Source organism: Parasteatoda tepidariorum, chromosome 10 (assembly GCF_982258835.1).
Source record: "Parasteatoda tepidariorum strain Cologne lab strain chromosome 10, Ptep-v5.0, whole genome shotgun sequence".
Lineage (NCBI taxonomy): Eukaryota > Metazoa > Arthropoda > Arachnida > Araneae > Theridiidae > Parasteatoda > Parasteatoda tepidariorum.
The window spans coordinates 70,935,945-70,962,184 of NC_141764.1; the positions used below are offsets into that span (position 1 = coordinate 70,935,945).

General features: G+C 27.5%; 1 protein-coding gene across 2 annotated transcripts in view; it reads left to right on the forward strand.

The window, feature by feature from the left end:
* The window catches only part of Ziz (dedicator of cytokinesis protein Ziz), an 85,891-nt gene that overhangs the window by 2,309 nt on the left and 57,342 nt on the right, over window positions 1-26,240 (forward strand). For both annotated transcript variants that reach the window (XM_087152670.1, XM_087152671.1), the window contains exons 2-17: window positions 479-595; window positions 2,613-2,785; window positions 4,059-4,131; window positions 9,468-9,563; window positions 10,708-10,839; window positions 12,369-12,549; window positions 12,643-12,731; window positions 14,072-14,155; window positions 14,240-14,389; window positions 14,476-14,718; window positions 17,538-17,752; window positions 18,756-18,878; window positions 20,146-20,225; window positions 22,608-22,795; window positions 23,305-23,370; window positions 24,675-24,767. In XM_087152670.1, coding sequence (XP_087008796.1) covers window positions 479-595; window positions 2,613-2,785; window positions 4,059-4,131; window positions 9,468-9,563; window positions 10,708-10,839; window positions 12,369-12,549; window positions 12,643-12,731; window positions 14,072-14,155; window positions 14,240-14,389; window positions 14,476-14,718; window positions 17,538-17,752; window positions 18,756-18,878; window positions 20,146-20,225; window positions 22,608-22,795; window positions 23,305-23,370; window positions 24,675-24,767 — 2,103 coding nt within the window. The remainder of the gene's footprint in view (window positions 1-478; window positions 596-2,612; window positions 2,786-4,058; window positions 4,132-9,467; window positions 9,564-10,707; window positions 10,840-12,368; window positions 12,550-12,642; window positions 12,732-14,071; window positions 14,156-14,239; window positions 14,390-14,475; window positions 14,719-17,537; window positions 17,753-18,755; window positions 18,879-20,145; window positions 20,226-22,607; window positions 22,796-23,304; window positions 23,371-24,674; window positions 24,768-26,240) is intronic.

Here is a 26,240-nt window from a genome sequence, read left to right on the forward strand (position 1 = left end):
AAATAATAATACTTGCACCTTAACCTTTACATTAGCAACATTTCAAGATAGTGTTTATTTCTGTGACTTTGCATGGAGATTATTCTGCCTTAAAACATATTAATTTGGGAACAGCTAGTATTTGCCAACCCATAGACATGATTACAATTACCAAACTTTAGTGGTAATTATTTTAGTCAATGTGATATTTTCCATTAATTATTTTACTTTTAAATATTTGGTTATTGTTAATAGTTATCAGATGTAATTAAAAATAGCTAACAAATTATATTGGCCATCACACATAAATATTTTGGCCGTATCAAATATGATAACAGGGAATTACAATGATTAGAGTGTAATTTGCATTCATGCTTTAACAGTTCGATATGCATTCATATTAAATATTTTAATAAGTTTAAATTGTTTATTTTATTGATACTAAATTATAATAATTTGGCCTAAGATATTCTTTCAATTTTGTTTTGTTTTCTTCCAGGTAAAGCCACAACTTATTGAACCTGTTGAATTCGAAGCATTTTTTCATAAAAATAAGACTTTACTTCAAAATGATCCATTACGGGAGATGTTACTTTTTCCTCAAGATGATGTTACGGTAATAAACTTTTATTATAGTGGTTTGAAACTTTTTTCAATGTTTTTTATTTATTTTTCTTTTGACTTCTGACTATCAACGCTTAAATATAAATCAAGTATAAATATCCCTTTAGCCATGTGACGTTTTTAAAAAGCAACCAATTTCGGAAATGTTTTCTTCATTGACATGTCTTTGTAGTACATTAGTAGCTCAACATTATGAACTTAATCAAAAAGGGTAATGAATTATATTGTTAAATTGACATTATATATAGAGGTTAAGTTTAAGCATTTTAAATTATTTAATGAATTAACATTTTAAGTAACAATTACTTTCAAATGTACTAAACAAATTAGTGAATAATGTGTGCTCTGTCTGAGTGCTAAAATTGAACTAGAGGAGGAATTGATGTAGTTACAATTGTGTACAATGATTTTTCCTTGCGGAAATATTTATAAATAGTAATTATCAGTTATTAAAAGTAATTGACACATATTGGCGACTGCTTCCAAAAGTTGTTGCCAAAACCAATATTGGTCCCAATATAGTATTAATATAGTACCAAATAGTACTAAGAAATAGTAAAGCCAATATAGTAATAATTTTTATTTCTTGTTGTTAATGTCTAAAAAAATGTTTTGATATTTAACAATATATCGCAAAAATTTTTCTTGTTAATCTAATTTATTTATTGTTCAATATTTTTAATACCCAAACAAAATTTATCAACATGTACAATAATCATTGTTCTGGATAATATTATCAATATTGTCATATATCATACGCCTACGTGTATTCTCAGTACTGGTGATCTGTGTAAATTAAAATCTGGCATTGTTTCTACACGTGGGCGAACTTGGCTTCGTGGACTCTACAACAGATAAATACCATGTATACACTAATTCATGAAATATTGCTTTACGAACATGAAAGGTAAATTCTGCAACATTCTGTATGTCCCAGTGTATAGGTCGACTTTTCAAATCCCCAAAGTCTTACAAAAATCAGAGGGGTCACTCTTGCACCTGTAATTAAGTTAGACATTCATTCATAGGGAAGTATCAAAGCATTAAAATCAATGACATAGTTATAAATAAAATATAAATATCAATTTACCTCTTTCTAAAACTAGTTTTAATGTTATATAAAATTAGTTTTGCATTTTCTGTCATATTTTTTTTACAAATAAAGGCTCCTATAGAAATGATACTTTAAATTAAGTTCAGAAAAAAATTAAGAATAAGAAAAGCTAAAATGATTTATTCAAGAGTGTGAAAAAATATAACACAATGAAAACGTTCAAAACATAGGTTAAAGATTCCAGAACATCATCTGTGTTGGATTCAGTAACGTTAACAATGTCATCATACAGATCCCACTCTGCAGTACATTCTATTTCCTCCTTATCTGATTATTTCCACAACAAAACGTCTTCACCATGATTTAAAATATTTGAAATTTCACACTTTTTTTTTAACAATTTTACAATAACAATTGAATCCATATTTTGCCTTTTTTTTTTACATTAGAAATTTCCATATTTTTTTTCCTTTTTTTTCAAGCAGCTGATTTATGCCCCAACATACTAGTAATTTGTCATTTCATAATCGAATAAATTGGGGTCCACTTATACTTCAGTATTTACGGTATTGTATGTGCAATTGATATCATTTCAGCTTTAAATGCAGATTATGAATCCTACCTTGGTAGCAAGAGAAAATTTATTGATATAAATAGTTAATAAAGACATTGTGTAGGCATTATTTCAAAAAAACAGGTTGGTCAATCGATAGCGTGAGAAAGCAAATTTGTCAGTAGATAGTTTCATACATGCAGAATCATCAAATTGTTACTTGTATGATTTTTTTTTTAGTTGATAAATTTATTATTTATGTTGTGCTGCTTAAAAAATATAGTTTGTGTTATCAAATAAATTATAAAAACTAAATTAATTTTAAAAAAGTTAATTTTACAGAAATAAGTTTAATTTTTATTAATAGTTACTTTTGAGTCACGTAATGTTAATACTTTTTAGGAAGAAATTATAACCAGAACTCATCGAACAGTTACTCCAACTATTCCAAATTTAAGGGATGAAGAAATATCATCGTTACTCACTAAACAATGTTTAAAGACTTATGTGAAAAATTGGAATGTAATTAATTATAAATATAAGGCTTATTCAGGATCCTACCTACAATTGCCAAGGTAAGTAATTAACTATTTTCTGACTGTGTATTATGTATTATATTTTTAAAAAAAAGGTATATTTAGTTTTTTTTTTTTTTCAGAAGGTGAAATTTCAGAAAAATCTATTCCTTATTAATAAAAGAAAAAATTATTCGTTCACATATAAATGTCTAAGTGGACACTATACCATGTAAAAAAATTTTCAGCGCAAATTTTCTTTCACCTCCTTAAATAATTTAAAAGGGAGTAATTTAGGATTATGCAATGGGGAAGTTTTCTTCCAATAATTCGTTTGCATTTTGATATTTAATTTTTTTTTTCCATTTAAAACGTCATGTCTTACTCTAAGTATACCTAGACGCACTTTTTTATATTTTAAATTCTAATTTGCTTGTGGAGCTGAAAAAGAATTCATGATGAACAGTTTCTTTTACGGTAAGCCTCCTCTTAAATAATGGTTAAATGTGAAGGCCAAAAGCAAAGAATGGCACTACTTTTAAATTAATGTTATTCTGATCTGTACTGTCATTTATAATTTTGATCACTGCATTCATGCATTTATTTTGTATTTAATTAAAACATCTCTAAAATATGTTCTAGAATGAGACAAAAAATACTTAAAAATTTCATGAATGTGTATGTATATACAAGTTTTCTCTGCCTACCAATTGAATCCTAAATATAATGTATGGTATAGTTTTCAGCTTAAGATTTTGTTGGCTGCTATTCCTTCATTGCTTGATTCAAGGTTAATTTTGTACCATAATTTTCTTTTTTCTCAAAGTTAATTTTAAAATTTTAATTTGCTACCAAATAAAACATATGAAAGATAAGTTTAATGAAATTAGTACACATCGCTATTTTTTATCTTTTTTACCTCAATCAGAAATTATGTGCAGTGTGAAGAGGTTAAAAATTAAATTAAAAATTTCGCTTGTGAGTTCCACTTTTTCTATTTAATGAAACAGAAAGTTGATCTTTCAAAAATATTTATTTTTGTTCTTTGTTAATACCTGACCTAAAAAATTTATTAAGAAGAAGCCATTGATGGGTGTAAATATTAATATTGATCTATGTTATACATTAAGTCATTTATTAACAAAATTATTTACTAGATCAAATAATTTCTATTTATATGTCTTCCATATTTCAGTATAAAATATGTGAAGCAGAATAAAATATTCTTTTTTTTCTTTCTATTTCTGTGGTTTGAGAATTCTATAATTAAAAAGTTCATATTATTGTCACTTTACATTTCAAACATTTATCCTTTTTTCTTAATTTCATTTAGATTTCCACGTCAAAGTGAGTTAGAAGACCAAATCTATGAAGTGGATACTGAGACAGATGTTGGCAAAGATTCAGTAAGATTTTAAATATATAAAAGTTACTGTTACCTGTGAGCAAAAATCTAGTTTTACAATTGATATTTAATTTTTATTATTGTTATAACTTTTTACTGGATTTCACAAAAATTTTGAAATACTTACAAAACACATTTTTGATATTAATGTTTGATCATCATCAAAAGCCTACCTAAAAATGTGTAAAAAATAATTTTGGAAAGTGCATAAAATGTTTTATGTGATTCATCAACTCCCATTGCACATTTGGTATGACAACATGACATTGCCGCTATAAGCACTATCGAAACAGGCATGGCATTAGCTAAGTAATGCAGAGATCAACAACAGAGGGTTTTTCAGGATCCCTCTAATTTTAACCGAGGTTCATCGATTTATCAAGTTCAGTATAATTCAGGTTCTCTCTCAACTTTCCCTTTCTGATATAAGAGAATTCCCAGCTTCAGAAGCTTTCTATAAAATGACAAAATGGCTAAACAAATCTTACACTTCTTACTGTAATCACATCTGTTGGTAGAGATAGCCTGGTTGGCAGGCCGCTGGACTCACATTTGTGATAAAGGTAGTTTGAATCCAGCCGGCCGAAGAGTCCCCATGTAGTAAATGGTGACTAGTGCATGTTAAATTTGTCAGATCACAAAGTCCTCCGTCAGGGTTCCCACGATCCTTGAGAGTCCTTGAAATTTTTTTTTGCTAAATTTAGGTCCTTGAAAGTGCTTGAAAAACGACTTAGGTCCTTAAAAAAACTTGATAGGTCCTTGAATTTGTCCAATACTGCCGACGGCCCTTTTTATAAAACACCCACGGATCTTTCTGTTTTGTTCCCGAGATCTCTCACGTGTTTTTTAACGCCACCGTTTCTAACCGGGCCTAACGTCTTGGTGTCTGCCAAGCGCGCGGAGCACAGCAGACAATCAATGCGTTCGGGGCGAGACTCCACTTCATCTTCTGTCGCATATGCTTAGATATTCTTTTTTCTTATCGAAACTGGAATACTCTCGAATTTCATAACAATATGCACCTTGTAGTTTTCAATAAATTTGCCGTTTTACCATTCGCACTTGTCCTTACGTTTGCGTCATTTCAAAACTTTATTGTAAAGCGCAAAGGCACGCAAAGCTTTATTCGCAAAGGCACGGCTTCGTATTTGTGTTATGTAGTTTAGACTAGTCATGCCTGGGAAGTGCTATTTTAATCCCCAATGGGTGGATAATCAAGCTTATAAAGAATGGATTTTATTGATGCCCGAAAAGAAGTTCAGAGCCAAGTGCCGATTATGCCTGAAGGAGATCGATATCGCGAAAATGGAAGAATCTGCTCTGAAATCACGCATCAAAGAAAGGTAAAACAAAAAAGCAGTCTCATGCCCTGAGTTCTCTTTTTCCAAAGACATGAACATTTAATTCATCTGGTGTAAATACTCCTTCAACATCGTGTGCCCCATGTGAAACAGAAACTTTAGTGGCCAAGGTAACATTGTCTTCTTATCTGGTCAAAAGGAATGTGCTTGATGCTGAAATTCTCTGTAGTCTGAAGTGCATCACTAGTAATTATTCATGTAACTCCTGTGAAGGGATTAGTAAATTGTTCTCCAAAATGTTTGCTGATAGCTGTATAGCGAGACAATTTTTTTGTAGTGCCACAAAGTGAGCCTATTTGGGCTCCTTTGGATTGGCACTATACTTCAAAGGGATTCTTATAAATGAGCTGAAGAATGTTGATTGCTACACTGTACTCTTTGATGAGACGTTAAATCAGTCTCTACAATCTAAGCAGATGGACATTATGGTAAGGAATTGATAATAAAGTTTGCACTAAGTATCTTACCTCCCAATTTATGGGTCATGGAACTGCAGAAAATATTTTGTCCTCTTTTTACAAATGCATGGATGATGGTTAAAAGCTCTCTAAAATACTTCAATTATCCATGGATGGACCCTATGTCAATTGAAAATTCTATTAGAAGCTTCAGTGTGAATTAGGAGAGAAATATTCCCACCAGATCATATTCATTGGCAGTTGTGGATTGCACATAACGAATAATGCTTTTTTTTTTAATTTTTTTTAAACAAACAAAAATATAACTTTATTGGGAACAAAAACACATAAATACAAAGAATATATATTCGTCGTCAAGAGGAAAATCCTGTCCAGGCGACAAAGAAAAGTAATACTATAAATTTAAAATAGAAATTAAGAAAAAGAAAGAAAAAAAAGGGGGTATTACAATCATAAATTATTTTGCTCATAATAAGACGTCATATATTGTTGAACACTGTAATAATAGAAAACAAAAAAAAAAAAAAAATGCATGAAACAATATAAAAAAAAATAACAAAGGTAACATAAGAAATTTATTTGGATTGGCACAAGACTGGTATAAAAAATCAAATGCTTCCTTTAAAGTGAAAAATAGAGATCTAAATCGTCAATGTTCATCACAAATTGAAATAAAGCACGCTTAAAAGAAGAATATATTTTGATGTTTTGCAACTGAAATGGTAATTTATTATATAATTTAGGTGCTAAGTAAAAAAACTGTTTTTGTGAAATTTCTTTTGTAAAGAGGGGAATCTCATACATTTCAGTTGGTCTCCTTTCAGACACATTAGTTTTTAATTTGCATATTAATTTATTGTTGTGTAAATAGAGTAAAATACGAAAAAATACATTATGGCGAAATGGTAATAGGTTAATTCTTGTATATATATTGGTAGTAGTTACACTTGAATTATTTATATTTAGGGAATTAATAATCTTGAAGCATTTATTCTGAGCTGAGATTAAGGGAAGTAAATTAGTTTTATATTCACCGCCATATATTATTGCACCATAATTAATTAAAGAATAAACCCAGGAGTAATAGAGTGCTTTCACAAAATTGAAATGAATTTTATTCGTAAGGTGATAAAATTTAACTAAAACAAAACGCAATTTTTTAACTAAATTGTTAATATGTGTTTTCCATTTCAAATTAGAATCGATATATAGTCCTAAATATTTGATATTATCTACAGATAGAATATAGCATTGACAATTTTCATTAGTACTTTTGCAGGAGAGAGAGTGAAATTTTAAATTTAAGTTAAATTCTGATTTTCTTAAACTGAAATAAATATATTTAGTTTTATTTAGATTTAAATTTAAGTCATTTATTGTAAACCATTTTGAAATTACGCGTAAATCAGATTCAATTTGAAAAATTAGTTGATTTAAATCAGTGCAAGAATACTAAATTACGGAATCATCAGCATATGTTATTATCTTACCAAAAAGTTTGAGTTGACAAAAGTCATTGATGAATATAATAAACAATAAGGGTCCTAGAATAGATCCTTGAGGAACACCACTGTTTGAAAAAATATAATTACTAAAATTACTTCGGATTTTAACTCTATGTTCTCTGTTTGAAAGATATGAAATAAACCAATTTAACATAATTCCTCTGAAACCAGAAAATTCTAATTTTTTAATTAAAAGATTGTGATTGACATTATCGAAAGCTTTTGATATATCAAGAAATATAGCTACTGTTATCTTATGTTCAGCAATACTATTATGAATAAATTTTGAAAATTCCAAAATCTTTTTCTGTACTTTTGCCTTTAATAAATCCATGTTGATTAACAGAGACAAAATTTGTATGTTTTAAATAATTGTACATTTTATCAGCTAGAGCTTTTTCAATGATTTTGGAAAAAACAGGTAATATTGAAATTGGTCCAACATTTTAAACATGGTGAAAATGGGATATGTTCCTTCTAATTTTTATTTTCAGAAAGAATTGTTGCTGCATAACATTTAGAGAAGGTAGTGTAAATTATGGATTAATAATTTCAGAAACGATGTTTAATAGAGGAGAGGAGGGGGTTATGGAATAGTCATGGAATATGGAATACCTAAGATTTAGCTCTGTCTTTCATGCAGCCTTCACATGGAAATACACAGGATTAAAGGATTTCACCATTAACACCTCATTACCATTAGTTATAGATTGTGCTGAAAATGATTTTGTGAATTAATATGTAAAACCAGTAGGGTTGTTTTTAAAAAAATATAAATTTTAGTCCATAATACATATACTCTCTTCTCTCTATATAGGCAAAGCATTTAGGTATTATATTTGAAATTAATTATTGCCACAACAAGCATTATTGCGTCTAGTAAAATAGAAGAGAATAATTTTTAAAATTGGTCTTAGATTAAGGTCCTTGAAAATTTTGTTGAGGTCCTTGAAAAGTCCTGGAAAGTCCTTGAATTCCAATCTCATCATAGAGTGGGAACCCTGTCCGTGTTCTGATAACAAATCAATACTTCTGCGAGTACTAAATTGAAGATTGATCGTTCTTAGGTTCAGGTCAAAACTACAATTTGTGGGCGAATGAATGGATCTGCCCTATAAAACGGGTGTGATGTATAGATGTGGTAGAAGTCGAAATCTTGGCCATAGATGGTGCCACTGGAGAACAAGAACAATCGCAACCCTCTGCTTTAATGGCCAACAACAGCATCACATCTGTGGAACGTTGTACAGAATATTGCAGTTATTCAATAGGCTTGGTAAAAAGATAAAGGAAACTAACATCCAGTTGTATTTATCCTGCTATTATTTATGCCAACTGCTAAATGTTTGATATTAATTGTTAAGAATTAAAAATAAAAAGGTTTGAATTACTACTTATGGCGTACATTGCAACCACTTTGCCCCGAACAAATCACCACACAACAACAGAAAGAGGTATAAACAAAGGCCTCTTAAAGAAAACAAAACCCTAAATTTTGACAAGTAACATCAGTCGATCAATTTTTTTGAATTTGTTAATTGACAGAACGTTAAGAATTAAAGGAGAGTGGGCATTTATTGCGAATTTTTTAGTATTTTGCCGTGCGGTTGTCCAATTTATTTTAAGGAGAGAAAAATATAAATTTCTGAAAATTACAGTTGCATGATTTTTCCGGTCTAATTGTAATGCTTAGTTTAAGTATGATGTTTATTACACTTTTGAGTTATATAACTTATAACTTAATGTTATAACTTATTAACTTAAAATTCTTTGATTATTATCAAAATCAAGGCAAAAACCAGCATGCTTTCTTTTCTTGTAACTATACTTTCCTGTGCTAGGTGTCAGCATAAGGAGAAGAATTTTGCTTAGCTTATGTGTAGGCCATTTTAATTTCAAAATGAGTAATGCGATGCCAATAAGTGCAAGAAACCAATAGGTTTTTAATATAACTATTATTTTAAATTTAAAATATCTTTAATTTATGCTTGTTGCAATTTAAAATAATACAATGAATTTTATAAATAGTGATATTATAATTATTTTTTATAGGTTTCTGCTGGTAGTGAGAGTGCTGTTATAAAAGAAGGTTTTCTGTTAAAAGGTCCAGAATCTGGCACTGATAGTTTCATTAGTCTTGCAACTAAAGTAATTTCTTAGTTTCAGTGTCTTAATTGTTTAAAAATTAGTTTTATTTAACTTTGTATTTTTTGCAATTTTGTAAAATGTATTTTGAATAATTTATGTCCTATTATGTCGAAGCATTTTTTTATTAAAATTTTCTTTTTGCTTCTCTCCAAATTTAAGTTGTATTTGAATATTTACTAAATTTGTTATTTAAAAGAAGTATAATAGTTGAGTTATAAGTTAATCCTTTATCTATTGGGTCACTAACTGATTTAGGGATTGAACATAATTGCTCTCCAATTTTCTCTATGTTATTCAATGGGGAGGCATTGCTCATAGACATTTTTCTGAAACTTCAGAATATTATATTAACCCTGGTTCAAAACTCAACAAATATATTAAGACAATCTTTTGTGCAAATTTCAAGTTAATGATTTTACCATTCATTTTTACTTGGAATGATCTAATTCCAATTTTTTGTTTGAGGAAAATATTTAAGGCTGCTTATCCTACTTATAAAATAAATTATAACTAATATTTATTTTATTAAACTCTACTTCTGTAAACCTTACAATGGATATTAATTTTAAAAAAACAGCAGAATAAATCTAATTCTTCTTGAGAATCTTGAAAAAAAAGAGGGAATTTATATCTTCAATTTGCGTAGCAACCTTGAAAAAAGCTGTGCAAAACTCCGTTTTTTAAATTTCTTTTCTTACTAAAGTGATTTAATAAGTTTGCTGTTTGATAGCCATAATCATCTTTTACTTATCTTCAGTGCTGTTATTTTTTAAATAAGTCTCAATTTAAAAAAAAAAAATTGTCTTTGTATTTATACCTAAACTGCTAATGTAATTATAGATTTTTTGTAATAGTGGTATCTTGCATATTTACTTTATTTATTTTTAACTTTTGTTTTTGTGCAAGAAGAAAAATTCAAGCATTTAAAAAATTTCTACTTTTTCTTTTTTTTCTTCTTCTTTCAAATCTTGAGTTTAAAAAATATTGCCTATTTGGTAGTCAATAAAATGTCAACTAATTAGTGTGAAATTACAAAAAATCAAAAGTAACATTTAAAGAAAACTCAATAAATATTATTTAAAATGTATTTCAAATTTCCTTAAAAAAAGGTTTAAATTACTACTTATTTATTTTCTTTTTTCAGTCTTTTAAAAGGCGCTATGTTTGTTTACGGCAAGAAGTTGATGGTACACATACTTTGGAGTTTCACAAAGATGATCGCAAATCTGATTCAAAAGGTGCACTCTGTATGGATTTTTGCAATAAAGTCGTGCGGGTAATTATTCTAAAATCTTTTTCTTTATTGTTTTCTGATATTTACAATGGAAACACATTTTTACATTACTTATAGGCTAATAGAAGAAGTTCGGCATAAATCTTTATCCATTAACTGGTTGTTTGTTTAACTGCAGTGGACATTCCATTTTTGTTACATTTAATTCATCGATATAAAATGAAACAAGTAGAAAAAATTTAATCATAAGTTAGATAAATTTAGTGGTAACTATCTTGTTTTTACTTTTAAAATCTTGATGACTAATTTAGGGTAAGTATTTTTGTGATACTCACCTATCAGATAAGCACAATTTTCACATGGAAAGGATAACCAATATCCATTCCTTTATAATCATTGGACTTAAAGAAATCTAGATAGTATTACCAAAACTTTTTTTTTACATTCCACCTTAAAATTAAGTTTTGTTTTTATATGTACTAAAGTTATGTACATATCTGACACTATCAACAAAATCCTGTTTATTGCCTCAAAATTTTGATGTTTACTGAATTTTCGTGTATTCAAAAACTAAAGTTTAAGTCTTAAATCCTGTACACAAAAAGATATTTTTGAACTATAGTTTTGATAGTTTTATGTTCAAAAAGAAAATATTTAAATATATATTTGCTCAATTTTGGCTATAAAACCAGATACTTTTAGGGTTATTCTTTTGATTAAATTTTAAATGCATTAGTCCAAAATGTCTCAATGTATTCTGTATCATATTTATTTTAATACTAAAAAATTTTCTGTATTAAATTAACACATATTCATCATTCAAGAAACATGATACCAATTCTATCTCATTATTCATTAGCAAAAGGCTATTGCAACAAGGTAGTCTATGAGCCCATCCTAAGAAATAGTTAAATTAGTTAGACATTTGAATAAAAAATAACAGTATAAAGAAAAATTAGTTGTTATACTAAAAAATTATTTTCCTAATTGTGATTATTCAGAACAATTATTTCAAAATTTAAGTAATAATATTAAGAATTATCTGAAATTGCATGATGTATATTTTTAAAAAAAATGACAAAATTTTGCAAGATTATCCATTGCGTTTGCCATGCTAAAACTTATCTGTTTTCATATGTGCCTCTTCATGTTTGTTCAGAGATTTCTGCTTATTTAGCGCTGCCAAGGAAAATAAAAAAGCTATAGTTTAAGTGCCTTACACTTAAAGAAATGCGGTGATTTTAAACTATATATATAATTTTGCCATGAAGAATTATCTGGGCTTTAGAACAGACAGATTACTTAAATATTTTAAAAGTTATGAAACTGTTTCAAAAATCGCCAATTTGGCAACAATTTGTCACCTAGATGAAAATTATCAAAAACACTCTCTTAATCTCAGTTTTTGCAACTGTTTATGAGCCGGGTGCTGGCTTCAGGTAGGCTGAACTTGACCTGATGGTTGCGATTTCACAGCAGTCATAAAAATAGCATATTATTTGCAAAAAGAAGCATAATTTCATATGATGACAGAGCCTTCGAAAAACAACCTTAATCTATTTTCCTTGCAGAGTTCTAAAAGAAGTAAACTTGGCTTTGAACTACAAATGGGAGAAGGTCACAAATCCTGCATCTTAGCTGCTGAGAATGAAAAGGAACTAGAAAGCTGGATTTCCAATCTCAATACTGTTTTACTAAATTCAAAAAATGCTTCTGATAGTAATAAAAAGCTTCCTCTCTCTCCTGAAACAAGTAACTTACTTCTTTTTTTTTTAATTACATCACTTATTAAATTGCATGGTTTATTTTCTGATTTTCTCATGTTCATTAATTTTCCTATTTTAGATGATTTTTTATCTAGTAGCCCGCCATCACCGTTTGGTTATGGAACTTTAAAGGGGTTAGAACATAGCAAGAATCCTGAGTTAGCTAAAGTAAGATTCTTTTTAATGGGGAAAATTAATAAGGCTATTTAAACAGTTCTCTTTTAATTGATCAAGTATGATTGATTAACAGTTGATTTATTTAAGAGCTGATTAAATTTTATTTATCTGTGTATTTGATGTTTGCTCTTTTTTACTTTACCAAGACTATACAAGAAACATTAAATAGCATATTTAACAATTAAAAAAAAAATTGCTATTAAGTTCTAAGATTTATTTGGTTAGCTAAACTTATTGCATTTTGTATTATTTTAGTTTATTAGAATTGATGGTGTTTTCTGTTGCGAAGTTGAAAAAATCATGGTAAATTAAAATATCATTTTAGGTTTTTGTATCTATTCTGATATGTTTCCATAATTGGATCCATGTGTTGATTGACATGATTTTTTCAATATTATCTTAAACAAAACAAAAGTTAAAAATGTACATCGAACCCTTCTTATCAACATGAATAAAATTTAGATAAAACACTACACCCACAAAAATGCATGTGTCGACGGTAGTGTAAAATTCTGCATTCAGTTATAATTTATCCAAACAAGGCAATCCTATACATTTTTAATAAAATAAATGAATACTTTTTTAAATAAATGTTTACTTGGTATTTATCAAAATGAACTAAATGAATAAGCCTTGTATGAGTCAGTAAACATCAGTTTATGTCTTTATTTACTAGTTTGTTTTGATTAGAACTAAAGTTATCCATTTGAAAAGCTTGTAGCTAAGTAGCCACAACAGAGCTTTTGCATCTATTGTAGTTGGAGATTTAAGACTAGCAGCTTCAGTTCCAAAAAAGAAAGTTGATGACTCAAATTTCGATTTTGAAATCGTCTCAAAATTATGTTAAATTTTCTTTCTTTTTTATTTTGATAAAAGATGCTCTAAGTATTTCACCAAAGTTGCATAAATTATTGTTTAACTGATTCAGCTTTTTAAATATAAAAGTATATCTATCATAGTTCTTAAAAGCTAATTATTTTGCAAAATATATGGTTAGTTAACATTAATTTTGCTTATTATAGATATTCTAAATAATCGATCCGACCATGTTAAGACTAATAAGAAAATTTCTTTTTTCTTGTTGATAAATTTTAACTCTCCCATAATCACAAAGTATTACCCATATGTTGCTACTTTTAACTATATTAGATTTTTACACTCTAACAACAATAAGCATTTTTTCTAGAAATAGACTGAACATATTTCCAGACATTGATTGAGCATATTTATGCTTAATTTTGTATTGAAAACATTAGCCATAGATGCTTTTAATCAAAAAATTTTAAAATGCTTTGTTACTTATTAAAAAATAAACAATTAACTTTTTTCAGTATGCCCGAGAGACAGACTTTTCCATTGCTTTTGCTCGTAAAGAAAATCGTCAAAATCTGTTTGCTATTTTTCCAGATATGCAGGTTACTATTCTTCTTTTTGATTCACACTTCATAAATAAAAGTTTAATTTTTTATTTGTTTTGATTGTGTTGGTGTATATTTTAGAGATCACTGCATTTATCTAATTACCATGATTTGGAGAAAGACGTAAAGCCCTTTAAGGAAGAATTTGGTGTTAAAATATTTGTCAGATGTGAAGAATTAAGTTTTAAACTGCAAGTTCCTCTAGAAAATGAAAAAAATTCTTTATGCCAGGTAAATTATATCTTTTCCAGAAATTATCTTAGCAAAAATTATTCAATTGGAATGTATTTATGTTATGAATATTTTATTTCGATTAGGTTGAGCCTTATATTACAACTTTAGCTATTTATGATGCCAAAAAGGGTAGAAAAGTCAGTGAAGATTTCCATTTTGATGTTAATCACCCTTACATTCGGAATATGCTACCCAAAAAGGGAAGAAAAAATAGCACTCCCAGCAACCAAATTTTAACGTATTCACACTGTAATGGTGAAACGAATCACACAGCAAATCCTCATTTAAAAGACATTGGAGAAGAATGGTTAGCTTTCCCTAAACAGGTATTATATATTTTTTATTTATTAAGTATGAAAATCAAAATTCGCCAAAGTGTATCTAGTTACATATTTCACATGCTGGATAGGAATTTCACTCCTCAAAAATTTTACCAAGAGTAAAAATATTCTGTGTAGATTTTCCGTTGAAATCTCCCTCTCTCTTTTTTTTTGTTTTTTGTAACTGTACTTAAAAATGAGATAACATGCGTTGTAAATATATTCAAGGATAAATATATTCATTTCCTTTTCATAGATCCTGAATTCAGGAAATTTATTGCTTTAATACTGATAACTACAGCTACTTGTGAAAAAGTCATTTTGTGATTCGAAATAGGATAAAATCCAAAATGAGTTTTGCTTGGAGATAAGCATTTGAATGATCTTTCTAGATTGATATATTTCATGTTACCAAAGAAAATGTCAATTATGTCTGAAATTTTGAACAAGCTGTGAAATTTAAGATTGTGCAATAAAAAGACATAAAAATTGAAGTCGGTCTTATTAATAGGTTTTTAAAAAGAAAAAACTTTCGAATTAACTTTCAGTAAAATAAATGAAAAATTTTTTAATGGATTAATTTTAAATCAATCATTTTAGAATGTGTACTTTGCGTCATTAATATGTTAGTTTAAATTTTTTTCTTAAAAAAATGGAAGAAATGTAGAAATCTGTTATAAAATGGCAGAAATTTGCAAATATTAATTCTGTTTTGAAGTTCAATCCACTATTTTAAATTTGGCTCCTCAGAAATTAATGTAGAAAAGAAATTAATTTTTAAATTTTTTTTTATTTAGATAATACTGACTAAAAGTGTAATTTAATTTAGACAATGTTAACTAGTGTTAGAGTAATGTTTAATTACCCTAGTTATATAAATTAGCTTTTTATTGTTTGCATCAATCTGGATATTTATTTCATCGTGATTTTTTTCTCTTTTAACAATTCAACTGCTGAATTTTTTTTGGAAAAGTTAACCCCTGAATTCTCTCTACTTAAAGTGAAATTTCTTTTTCCAAATACAAAAGAGAACAGAAAATATTTAATTTAATAAATTTGATTTAAAATAAAATATTTCTCAGTGGTATTTTGAATATGTAATTTTGTTTCTCATTCGAAAAGACAAATCAATATGGAAATTAATATAGTCCTACTGATATCAATAAGTCCTAGATATCAATAAGTTAAAACATAAATTGAGTCTCTGTATCAATTAGTGTCTATATTCTAAAGTTTCAATCAGTAGGAGTTTTATAAAGTATTAATATTATTTAAAGTATTAATTAGTACAGCGCCTGACATTTCAGACTAAAATTTTATTACGCCAGACTAAAATTTTATTATTTTCATAAAATTTTGAAGTTTGAAAAGTAGGCTTATACATTGGGTTATACGAGTAACTGTCCACTGTAAACTGTTGGAAAAAATATGACAGTTAAATTTTCAACATAACATTTTACAGGACGAAACTTACTTGCCAGCCGTAAATATTTGGTCAATAATGGCAAATGTAGATTTTGTGGTCTGGATTAGAATCAATTCTGCGCTATGATTGTATCAGTGGTATTGATGCTTTTTAATGTGGAGTATTGATACCTTATTATTAATAAGGCGTAATATATTAATCTGACTCTTGAGGAGGATATAACCTACTAACTCTCTGACACTAGAGTCTTTTTTACTACAGGATTATAACTATAGAGGCTAGGAATTTTAATAACTTGACAATTTGTCCAAATTCTTTGATCATTTGACTAATTCTTTGATCTTTGACAAAATTTACATGAAGGCTACTTTTTACTAGGCTGCTAGAAGAAATATGGACAGTGTGTTGACTCCTCTACCTTGAAGAAGAATCATTTCCTTAGAAAAACCATCATACAAAAACTTTATTTCATTCACCAAAACGGAAAACATCTGAATAATGAAAATTATATATGTGTTCCATGCATGTAAAATTATTTAGATTTCTTCTGAATCATGAAATATAATTCCAACTTTGTTAGCATTCTTAATTATTATACTTTTGATGACATGCACTGTTTAACTGTAAAATAATCATGCTAAAAATATTAAATTATTGTTTAAAAAAATAGGACTGTGCAAAATACTTCGGTTTCCTTATGACATTGATTTAGAACTTCAAAGGAATTTTTAATTAAGCTGCAACATTTGGTGATAAAGGAATTTTTCTTTCTTTTAAATAATACAGTACAGAACCCGTTATCCGGAAATCAGAAAACCGGAAAACCAAAAAACCGGAACGAAATTCGATAAATTTTCCCGCCATCTTTTTTAAAAAAAAAATTTTTCCTCATAAGATTTTAGGATTTTTCTTTCTTTTTTTGAAAGATGTTTACCTTACCATCATTTTGGAAATAATCATTAGTGTATTACTCCATCGTTTTTTCTTCTTTTTAAGATTATTTCCCCCCAAAAAATTTTTTTTTAGTTGGGTTTAACAATAAAAAAAACGGCTTTTTTAAGCGATTCAGAAATCCGGAAAAATCAGTTATCCGGAATAGCGATGGTCCCGATCGTTCCGGATAATCGGTTCCCTACTGTACTAATTATAAATTTTAAAAGTATTACATTATTAACTAGTTTAGTCTAATACACTGCATTACCAGGAGTTGGGTTGTTTAATTTTCCTGTGTAAATACATGTATGCTTTAAAGGAAGCTTTTTTTTTTTCAATTAACTTTAAATTTCTGTGCTATAAATAATATTAAACCTTAAAAAAAATTGTGTATTTGTGGTCTGTTAAGCGAAAAAAAAAACATAAGTTTCTGCATGTTTTAATAAAATTGTTCATTATTATTTAGGCTATTTTTAATGTTCCACATCCAGAATCAGAGCTGTTTTTTGTGTTGAAAATAGAAAAAGTCTTGCAAGGTAACATATCTCAAGCTGCTGAGCCTTATATCAGAGCTCAGTCTGCTTCTAGTAATGGACGCCTAGGAACAAAAGTTCAAAAGATTGCTCGCTCTTGTTGCCAGAGACTGGGGCATTACAGAATGCCTTTTGCTTGGGCAGCCAGGTAAAAATTATCACTTACTAAATATGAAGATATATAACCATACTGATTTGTAAGAAAATAATGATTTTTATGACAAAATTTTTTACTTTTTTACTATAATATTTCACATTTAATAATCAAATACAATTTTGTGCTCTTTCATTGAATATTTGTGGTTGAAGAAAATTTCTTCAGTTATATGCATAAAAAATTTTATGTGCTTATTTTCTATAAATTTCTTTCTTTGAAGGTACGGATGGCATTGATAGATTTACCACTTATGCTATCTACATTAAGTGCTTCTTTCTCTTCATTTCCTTTATTTCTTTAAAGTAAAAAGAAAAGAAATAATGAAAACTTATTTGTTTATAAGGTTCTCTTAATGTAGCATGGTGCGTAGTGTTTTTGAAAAGTGCTTAAAGGTGCTCATTTTCGTTTTTTAAAAGTTGCTTTTTTCATTGAGTGATTTTAAAATGTGCTTAATTTTCCCTTTTTCAAAATGAGATTTTCCTTTTACTATGTTGATTTTGCTTCGAATTATGTAAAAAGACGAAGTTCACATTGTTCTATTCAACGTTTTCACAATTAATTCAACCCCAATCTATTTCGGCGTATTGTCGGTCCTTAGCATATGAAAACGCCATTTGTTTTACAGGATTCAAAATTGCATGATTTTTTGACAATTGTCAAAAACAATGCCAAAAGTTTCTTTTTTTTTTATTGACATGATGGTTAAAACAAGATAAAACCGTCAATTGTCAAAAACTTTCAAGTCCTGCCTAATTATGATATGTTTTTAAATTGCTTAAAAATATTTTTTGAGTGCTTGAAAAGTGCTTAGAAGGTGCTTATTTTTTGTTGAATAATTTGGCTACGCACCCTGTGTAGTGTTTAAGTAAATGCTGTTGAGCATAAATTTATATTTTTAAATATAAATTTTACTTGTGTTTGAGATTTTGTCTTTCTACTTTTTACTTCTGTAAATTTTTTTAAATTTCATTTAAAGATATTTAAATTTTTTTAGACCTATCTTCAAATCAGTTTCATTAGAGCTGGATACAAATAATGAAATTGGCCCAATTTATCGGCAAGAAGGAACGAAACTCTCTGACGAAGATTTACTTCGGATACTATCTGATTTTAAAAAGTAAATTTATTTCATTAATTATTTAAATTATTTAGTTTTCTATGATCCGAGTGCTATTTTAAAGTATGTATTTATTAGTATGTTGTTTATGCGTAATTAAAATATTTATACATACAATAAAATACAGAATTTCGGTTGTATATGTCTGCATACTGGATTGTGGATATGCTGTAGGTACTAAGAATATGACATTCAAAATCAAGCTAAGTCAGTACATTTGTTAAAAAAATTACAAAGCCAGATTTTTATATTTTTTCATTAGATTATTAAATAGGAATTTATTCAAGAATATTTCAGGTGTATTTTTTTTTTGTAATTTTTTCGCTACTTTTGCACTTTGCTACTTGAAGCCCATTGCGTTCAAACAAACTGCCCTAGAATTTTAGGTTTTTTTTCAGTGTAAAATTCTGCTTTTTCTTTCAAACTTAACCATCTCATTCTTTCTGAGGACAAATTTGTCCATCAAGTCAAAAAAAACTTTTTTGACATAGTTTTTGACTAAAATTTTGAGTTTTGTAAAAAACTCAAAATTTTAGTGTGAAGAAAACTAATAGCTATTATATATATGAAATATTTGTAAGTATGAAGTATTTATAAATAAACATACATATAAAATTATAAGTGATCAATCAATTATGTTCTTGAATTATTTTGACATTAAACTCTCTTTTTGTTTTGATAATTTCTGTCAAAAACCCAAATTTTGGTGTAGGAAATATTAAATAGTTGTAACTAAAAATTCCAAAAATAACAATTTTTCCAATAAGTTAATCAAATACGTCCTCAGATCAAAAATTTTTATGTATCAAAATTTCTCCAAAAATTTTAGCATGTTTTTTTTCCCTCCTTTTTTTAGTACTATAACTTTTTCAAAGTATTTTTAAAAAGTAAAATTTACATATTGTTAAAATTTTTTCATTATTAAAGCAAAGAAAAAACAGATTTGATTTTGTACAATTCTGTAGCCCTTCATGGATTCACATATTATTATGTTTTCTTTTTTTTTTCTTATCAGTTGTTCAATGCCTGCTATAATATAAAATAAAATTTTAAACTACACAAATGGGAAAAATTACGACTATGAAAATTCAAAATGTACGAACGACTGCTTCAGCATTTTTCCCATTTTCCAAACCATGAGTTTAACTAAATTATTATTTCTCATTACTTACTGGAATTGATAGTTGACATACTACTGTATTTAAATTTGAATGTTTACATTGTGTGTAATTATATATGTGACATAAGTCATCTTTTTTTTTTCCAGACCAGAAAAACTAAAACACCTTACTGTCATTCCTGGTCATTTCAAGTTTTCTATCCATCTTTTGCAAGAAACACCACCCAGTAAGTTTCCTAATTGTAATCATAAAATGCATTTTTAAGTAAATTTTTCTTATCAAATAATCAGTAAATTTTTCTTAAATTTGCTCATCAAATATTTGTAACTTTGTTTATGAAATAACTTATAGCAAATTTCAATGGTTAGCTAGTTTGTCTTCATTTGGGTATTTACCAGTTGTGAATTGGACAGGTAGAAAAATTTCAAGTTTTTGCCTGTGAATATGACAATTAAATGGCTGATTCTATATGTCAGAGAATTTACAAAATTTGAAGTACTAATAAGATTCACACATTTGTATTATTGCGAATTAGACTGTGGCAGAAAGCTGTTAAAGGTTTGAAAAGTTAAACTGTTTTTCCGTTTGTTTTAAAACTTGTTAACATTAGAAAACAGTAGAAGCCATATTTTATTATTTATTATAGTGTTGAAGACAAGAAATTTACTTGAGATATAAAATCCTGCGTAAGAGAATTTTGAAATACGAAAAATAATATTGCATGATAGTTAAATATATTAGTGATAACTAGGATTAAAACTTTAAAAAAAAAGAACAGGGTGTATTAAGTATTTTAATCTTATAGCTACCTATTAATTTTAAATTTATACAATAAGAAACCAATTTCCTAACCTAAATCAGAATCAATTACATTTGCCATGAACTAAACTGACCATGATGAAGAAAGAAAATAAAAATGCTGTATTTTAAAATACGTATTGTCAACCTTTTATTTACAAAATTATTTAAAAAATTATCAGAAATGTGTAAAATCTTTTGGCTTATTAAATATTTTCTATTTTACACTTTGACAAATATATATTTTTTAATATTCAATATTATTTTTTAATTTTTCATAAAAAGTTGAAATGATTAAAAATCAATTAATCAGTCATCAATTAAAATATGAATAAATTAAATCAATTGATGATATTAAATCAATCAATTAAAAATATTAATGACTTGCTTGCAAAACTGATGGAGATAAAAAGCTGAGAATTGAAGAAGGAAATTGAGAAATAATGAAATGGCATCCTCGAACAAAATATCAACAACTGAATATTATCGTAGGTGATGCAACTTCAAATAATAGTGTGATGTCAACTAGTAATGATAAACGGAAAGTCATATTACAATATTATTGGGACAGACGAATTCTGTTGGTATATTTTGCCCTGTTTGAATGCTACAAGGAAATAATCTTAGTGAAAAAAAGTCCTATCGGAATTTAAAGGGTTAATTGTGGGTCTCTTATGAAACTTATAATTAGTCAAAAGACATATTGATCTTTTACAAGTAATTTTTTAGGATCTGAAATGATTTTTTGCTTAAAAAAAAAATTCTTCCTGTAACTTTAGAAAATTGTTTTAGTTATTAAGGGAACAACGTTTTTATCATAAATGCTGTTGTGATGCCACAATGGGCATTACATATTTCCTAGCTTTTAAAATTTCTTAATTTTAGTTTTTTTAATCATTCTCAATCGAATTTTAATTAAATTATGCCAATTATTAAATTTTTATTTTATTTTATGAAAAGCTAATAATAAATGTAAAATTCATTAATTTACAGTGGCGAATAAATCGAAAGCAAAATCAATTTTTCGCTCTCTATTCTTTTAAAAACCACCGCAATGTTTCAGTTACATGGTTATACTAATTTCTCACAGTCTTTTGGCTATTAGCCATAGCCAAATTATTTTTTAAATTTAATATTGATTACGGGAAATGCACTTTGTTTTTGGCTATGTTATATTTCGATAAATCACCATCAACTAATCTCTTCCCATGCACTAAACTGTCCGTTGGGAGCGATTCATTTACTTAAAATTTTGAATACTTGGTGTGGAGAATAGGGGGCTTCAGCCTCAACAATTGAACTGTTATTTTTACCAGAAACTCTTGATGTTAAGAGAATGATTCTTTTGATCCCTTTGCAAGACTTCCTTTTTTTATTTCATTATTTCCAAGCATGGCCATATTCTGTAAATAATAAATTAATTTTTCTCAAATGAATTTGTTTATTTTTCTGGGATAAATATCCCTTCATAATAAAATTAGAATGTATCTCATACGGCCAAAATAATTTTAATTCATAAAATCTCTACTAACCCCTAAGTTGCACTAACCACCCCCATCATAGCTGCCAATTTTAAATCTAACTGAAACATTTGTTTGATTATAATTTTACTTTCCCTTTTTATTCCCTCTGGTGAACATAAATATATATTGACTTTGTACATTTTGAGTATTGTTTATTTTATTTTTAATATTTAATGGTCTTTTCCCTTTTTTTATTTAAGAAAAGTATATACTATTAGTGCTTAAACTTTACTTATTGCTTGTGAATCATTATAATCTAATGTCGTACTCTTTATTTCCTTTTGTAGATTCCTTAACTACAGCATTAGTGCCTTTAGCACCATTTCCTATTCCACCAAAAAGAGATCCTACGATAGAAATTGAGCAGTTTCCTACTGGTGTTGCAAGCTGTTGCAATCCATATGCAACCTATTTGAATCATTTATATATATTTCCAAAAGCTTTGAAATATGATGGCCAAAAAACTTTTACTAAAGTAGGTATAATTTAATATTTTATAAATCATTCTCAACTTGCATGTGTAAAAAATTATAATTTTTAAAAGTTTTTTTTTCTTTCCTTAATTTTTATATTAAATTTTAAAGCATTTGTATAAGATTATTTGTAAAATGTTGCATTCTTACATTGATTTGTATTACATTTTGTTTTAGAAGCTCTTGCAATAATTTAAAATTGTTACATTTTAAAATTTAGTGCATATTCAATGCCAGCTGTTTAACATGAAATAAACTAAGTTTAATTTTGGATAATGTACGCTTTTGTGTAGCACCTTGCATATTTATATCGGATAGAATGTTTTATTGCATAAAAATCTAAGCACTTTTTTAGGATTTAATTATTTCTTATAGATTTTATACATTTTTAACTTTTAACTAACCTTTTTAAGAATTTCATATTTTTGCGAAAATGCCTGTAAATTTGAAACCTTTTTTAACTATTAAACAAGGTTGTTGTATCTTTTATTTGTTTTTATTTTACTATTAGGCCAGAAACATTGTATGTACAGTAGAATTCCGCGATGGAGATGATGAAAAAAGTGAACCTTTAAAAGTATGTAAAATTTATTGAGTACTTTTTTTTAAAAAAAAATTTCAATCTTGTAAGTGTCTGCTTGTGTATCATTTAATCATGCTGATCCCTAAATAATTTAAATAAAAGGAAACTTCCTGTGTTAACTTGAATAAGTTTGATTTAATTTATTAAGCCAAAAAAATAATTTAAGTGTAATGCTTTTTCTGCCACTTTAAAAATTTGGTGAACAGTTAGATACTTTGTGTTAGATACTTTTTTGAATGTCATAAACATTCAAAAGAAAGAGAAAATTTTTTTAGAAATAAAATATTCTCAGTAAAGTTTTATTTACATGAAATTTAGGTTTCTATCAAAGTATTTGAAATGTAAACTCTCTGTAAGTAATACTTCATTGTTTTATTTTTTTAAAAAAAACTATTTGTATAGTAATTGATATTAATGAACTAATTTTTTTCAGTTAGTAAGTTTAGAGTCATAAAAGGTGACTGTTTTTAAATTTTTGCTGTAAAATGGTTTTATTTCCTGAAACATTCAGCACAATGTTTAAGTACATAATGCGGCAAAAATCTTGGGCAAAGTTATTGCTTCATAAATAACTAATTTCTTTTTGTTTGCCACTTTAATTTTTAAATATTTTATGATACATATATATCTTTAAGTTTATGTATTTTTTTTTCCAGACCATTGCTGAAAATTTTAATAGTGCTCCTGCATTGCTGCATTAGGTGGCCTCTTTGAATTAAATTAAATTTATTTATTAGTAAAAGTTTACTCTTTCATTATTTGTTCGATTTTGGCAGGGTGGCTGCGGCACTGCTGTCGGCCCACCTGGTCCAGGAATCTGTAGCTGATTTGGCACATACGGGTTTTGACTGGGGCTTCCTGGCCTCCTCTGCTCATCGACAAAACTATGGTGCATTTCATCCTGCATGACTGGGGGCTTCCCTTGTGTCCGCAAATTGCTTGATCGCCCGTGCTGGGTGGGGTTGCTACGCAACCGCGGGACATCATATATTTGGCGTACGGGCCCCATGGCCCTAGGTCGCATCACCAAATTTCCTTTCATTATTTGTTAATTAATTAATTTTTATAAAATTTTATTAAAATTTGTTTGTCCATGTTTTTTTCAAGCACGTTTATGTTAACCTTGCAGATGGAATAAAAAATATTTGTTTTTGGTGAATTTTTTTATTTACTTTGTTTAAAAGCCTTGAAAAGTTATAATTAAAATATATGTGCTAGATTACTTCATCAAGATATAAATAAAAGATAGATTGAAAAATAAATTTTATTTTATAATTTCTATTTCTTCCTGCTTACAGGTTATTTATGGCATGCCTGGTGAATCACTCTATTGCTACGAATCAAGTACAGCTATTACTCATCACAACATTAGTCCAGATTTTTATAAAGAGGTAAAACTGTATATATTTTAAAAATAATTTTATAATTGTTTGTTTCAATATATGTTCTAACTTTTTAAAATTAGTTTTATTAAGCTTCTCTACAATACGATTTACAGAAAATAGTACAAACAGTGCCATCTTTAAAGTTATCATTTAAAATATTTTAATAAATTTGAATGTCAAGGATTTGAGATTTACAAAATATTCTAAATTTTATGTATTTTTATAATTCTCTTTTTTAAAGTAAATTTTTCAGCTCAATAGTTTGATTTTTGTTATAAAGTTATTTCTTACAATTTTAATTTATTATTTAAATGCATAAGTATGTATTTAATTCTCTGGAGATATTTAAAAATACCGATTTTTGTATATTAGTTTTGTGGAACTGTTTTACAGTAAGAAATATGTTATTTGTAACTAATTCCTTATTTTTTTCTATAATTGATATTGCCGTCATAATAGCCATATTCTTTTAAAAAAAATATTTTTGCCAATTACTATGACTCAAAAATATCTGATTGAATTAGAGGGAATGAAATCTCTGTTTATTGTTCTTCATTGATCCCCATGACTTTGTTTCCTGAAGAAGAAAAAAGTGCTTTTCAATTAGAAATTTTCTTTTAAAACATGTTTGATTTATCTTATAGAAGTTTAATTTTATCATTTACTAAAAAGTGCTAACAAATCAATGCCCAATATTGCTTATCAATATTAATTATTTTTTTGTAAGTGTTATTTTAATTGAGCTTTTTTAATTAACACAAATTTACCTGAAAGAAAATATTAAAATAGGCTGTGCTTTGCAAGTACATTCTACCTTTGATATTTTAAAATTGCTTACTGGAATTGTTTATCTTAAAGTGTAGTATTTATGTGATAATATTTCATTGGTTGGAAAAACATTATTTTTGTAGTTTATTAGAGCTAATATTTTTTATAATGTAATGACTTCAAATTATTTCTGAAATATAGTCATTACTTTTAGATGTCAGCTTTGTTAGAGAACTTAATTTAGACCCATGATCAAACTGGTTTTGAATAGGAAATTGACTTATATTAAATATAAGGGAATAATTAAGAAGTATTTATTCATGTTTACATAAATTTTTTATTCTGAATTAAATATTTTGAATTTGGTTTTTCAACCTTCAACTTTGTATGCTTTTCATGATAGCCAATATTTAATTTAAAAATTGTGTAAAAATTTTCTCATATTTGCAATTTTGTAAGTGTTCAATGCTTTTTTATTTCCTCGAGGAAATAAAATATTCATCGAATATTTCTAAGAAATGTGTTACCTTCCGTTGAAATGGCATCAATGTTTCATAAGTGTGCATTTGCATTTGAAGGTTTGGCCAAAGTAATAAATTGGCTATTATTCATAATGACCAGCTTAAAAATTAGTAAGATGTCATTAACACTCAGCCACAAGAGCATTCTCAAAACTCCATTGTACCCGTGAAGATTGGTACTTTTATCTTC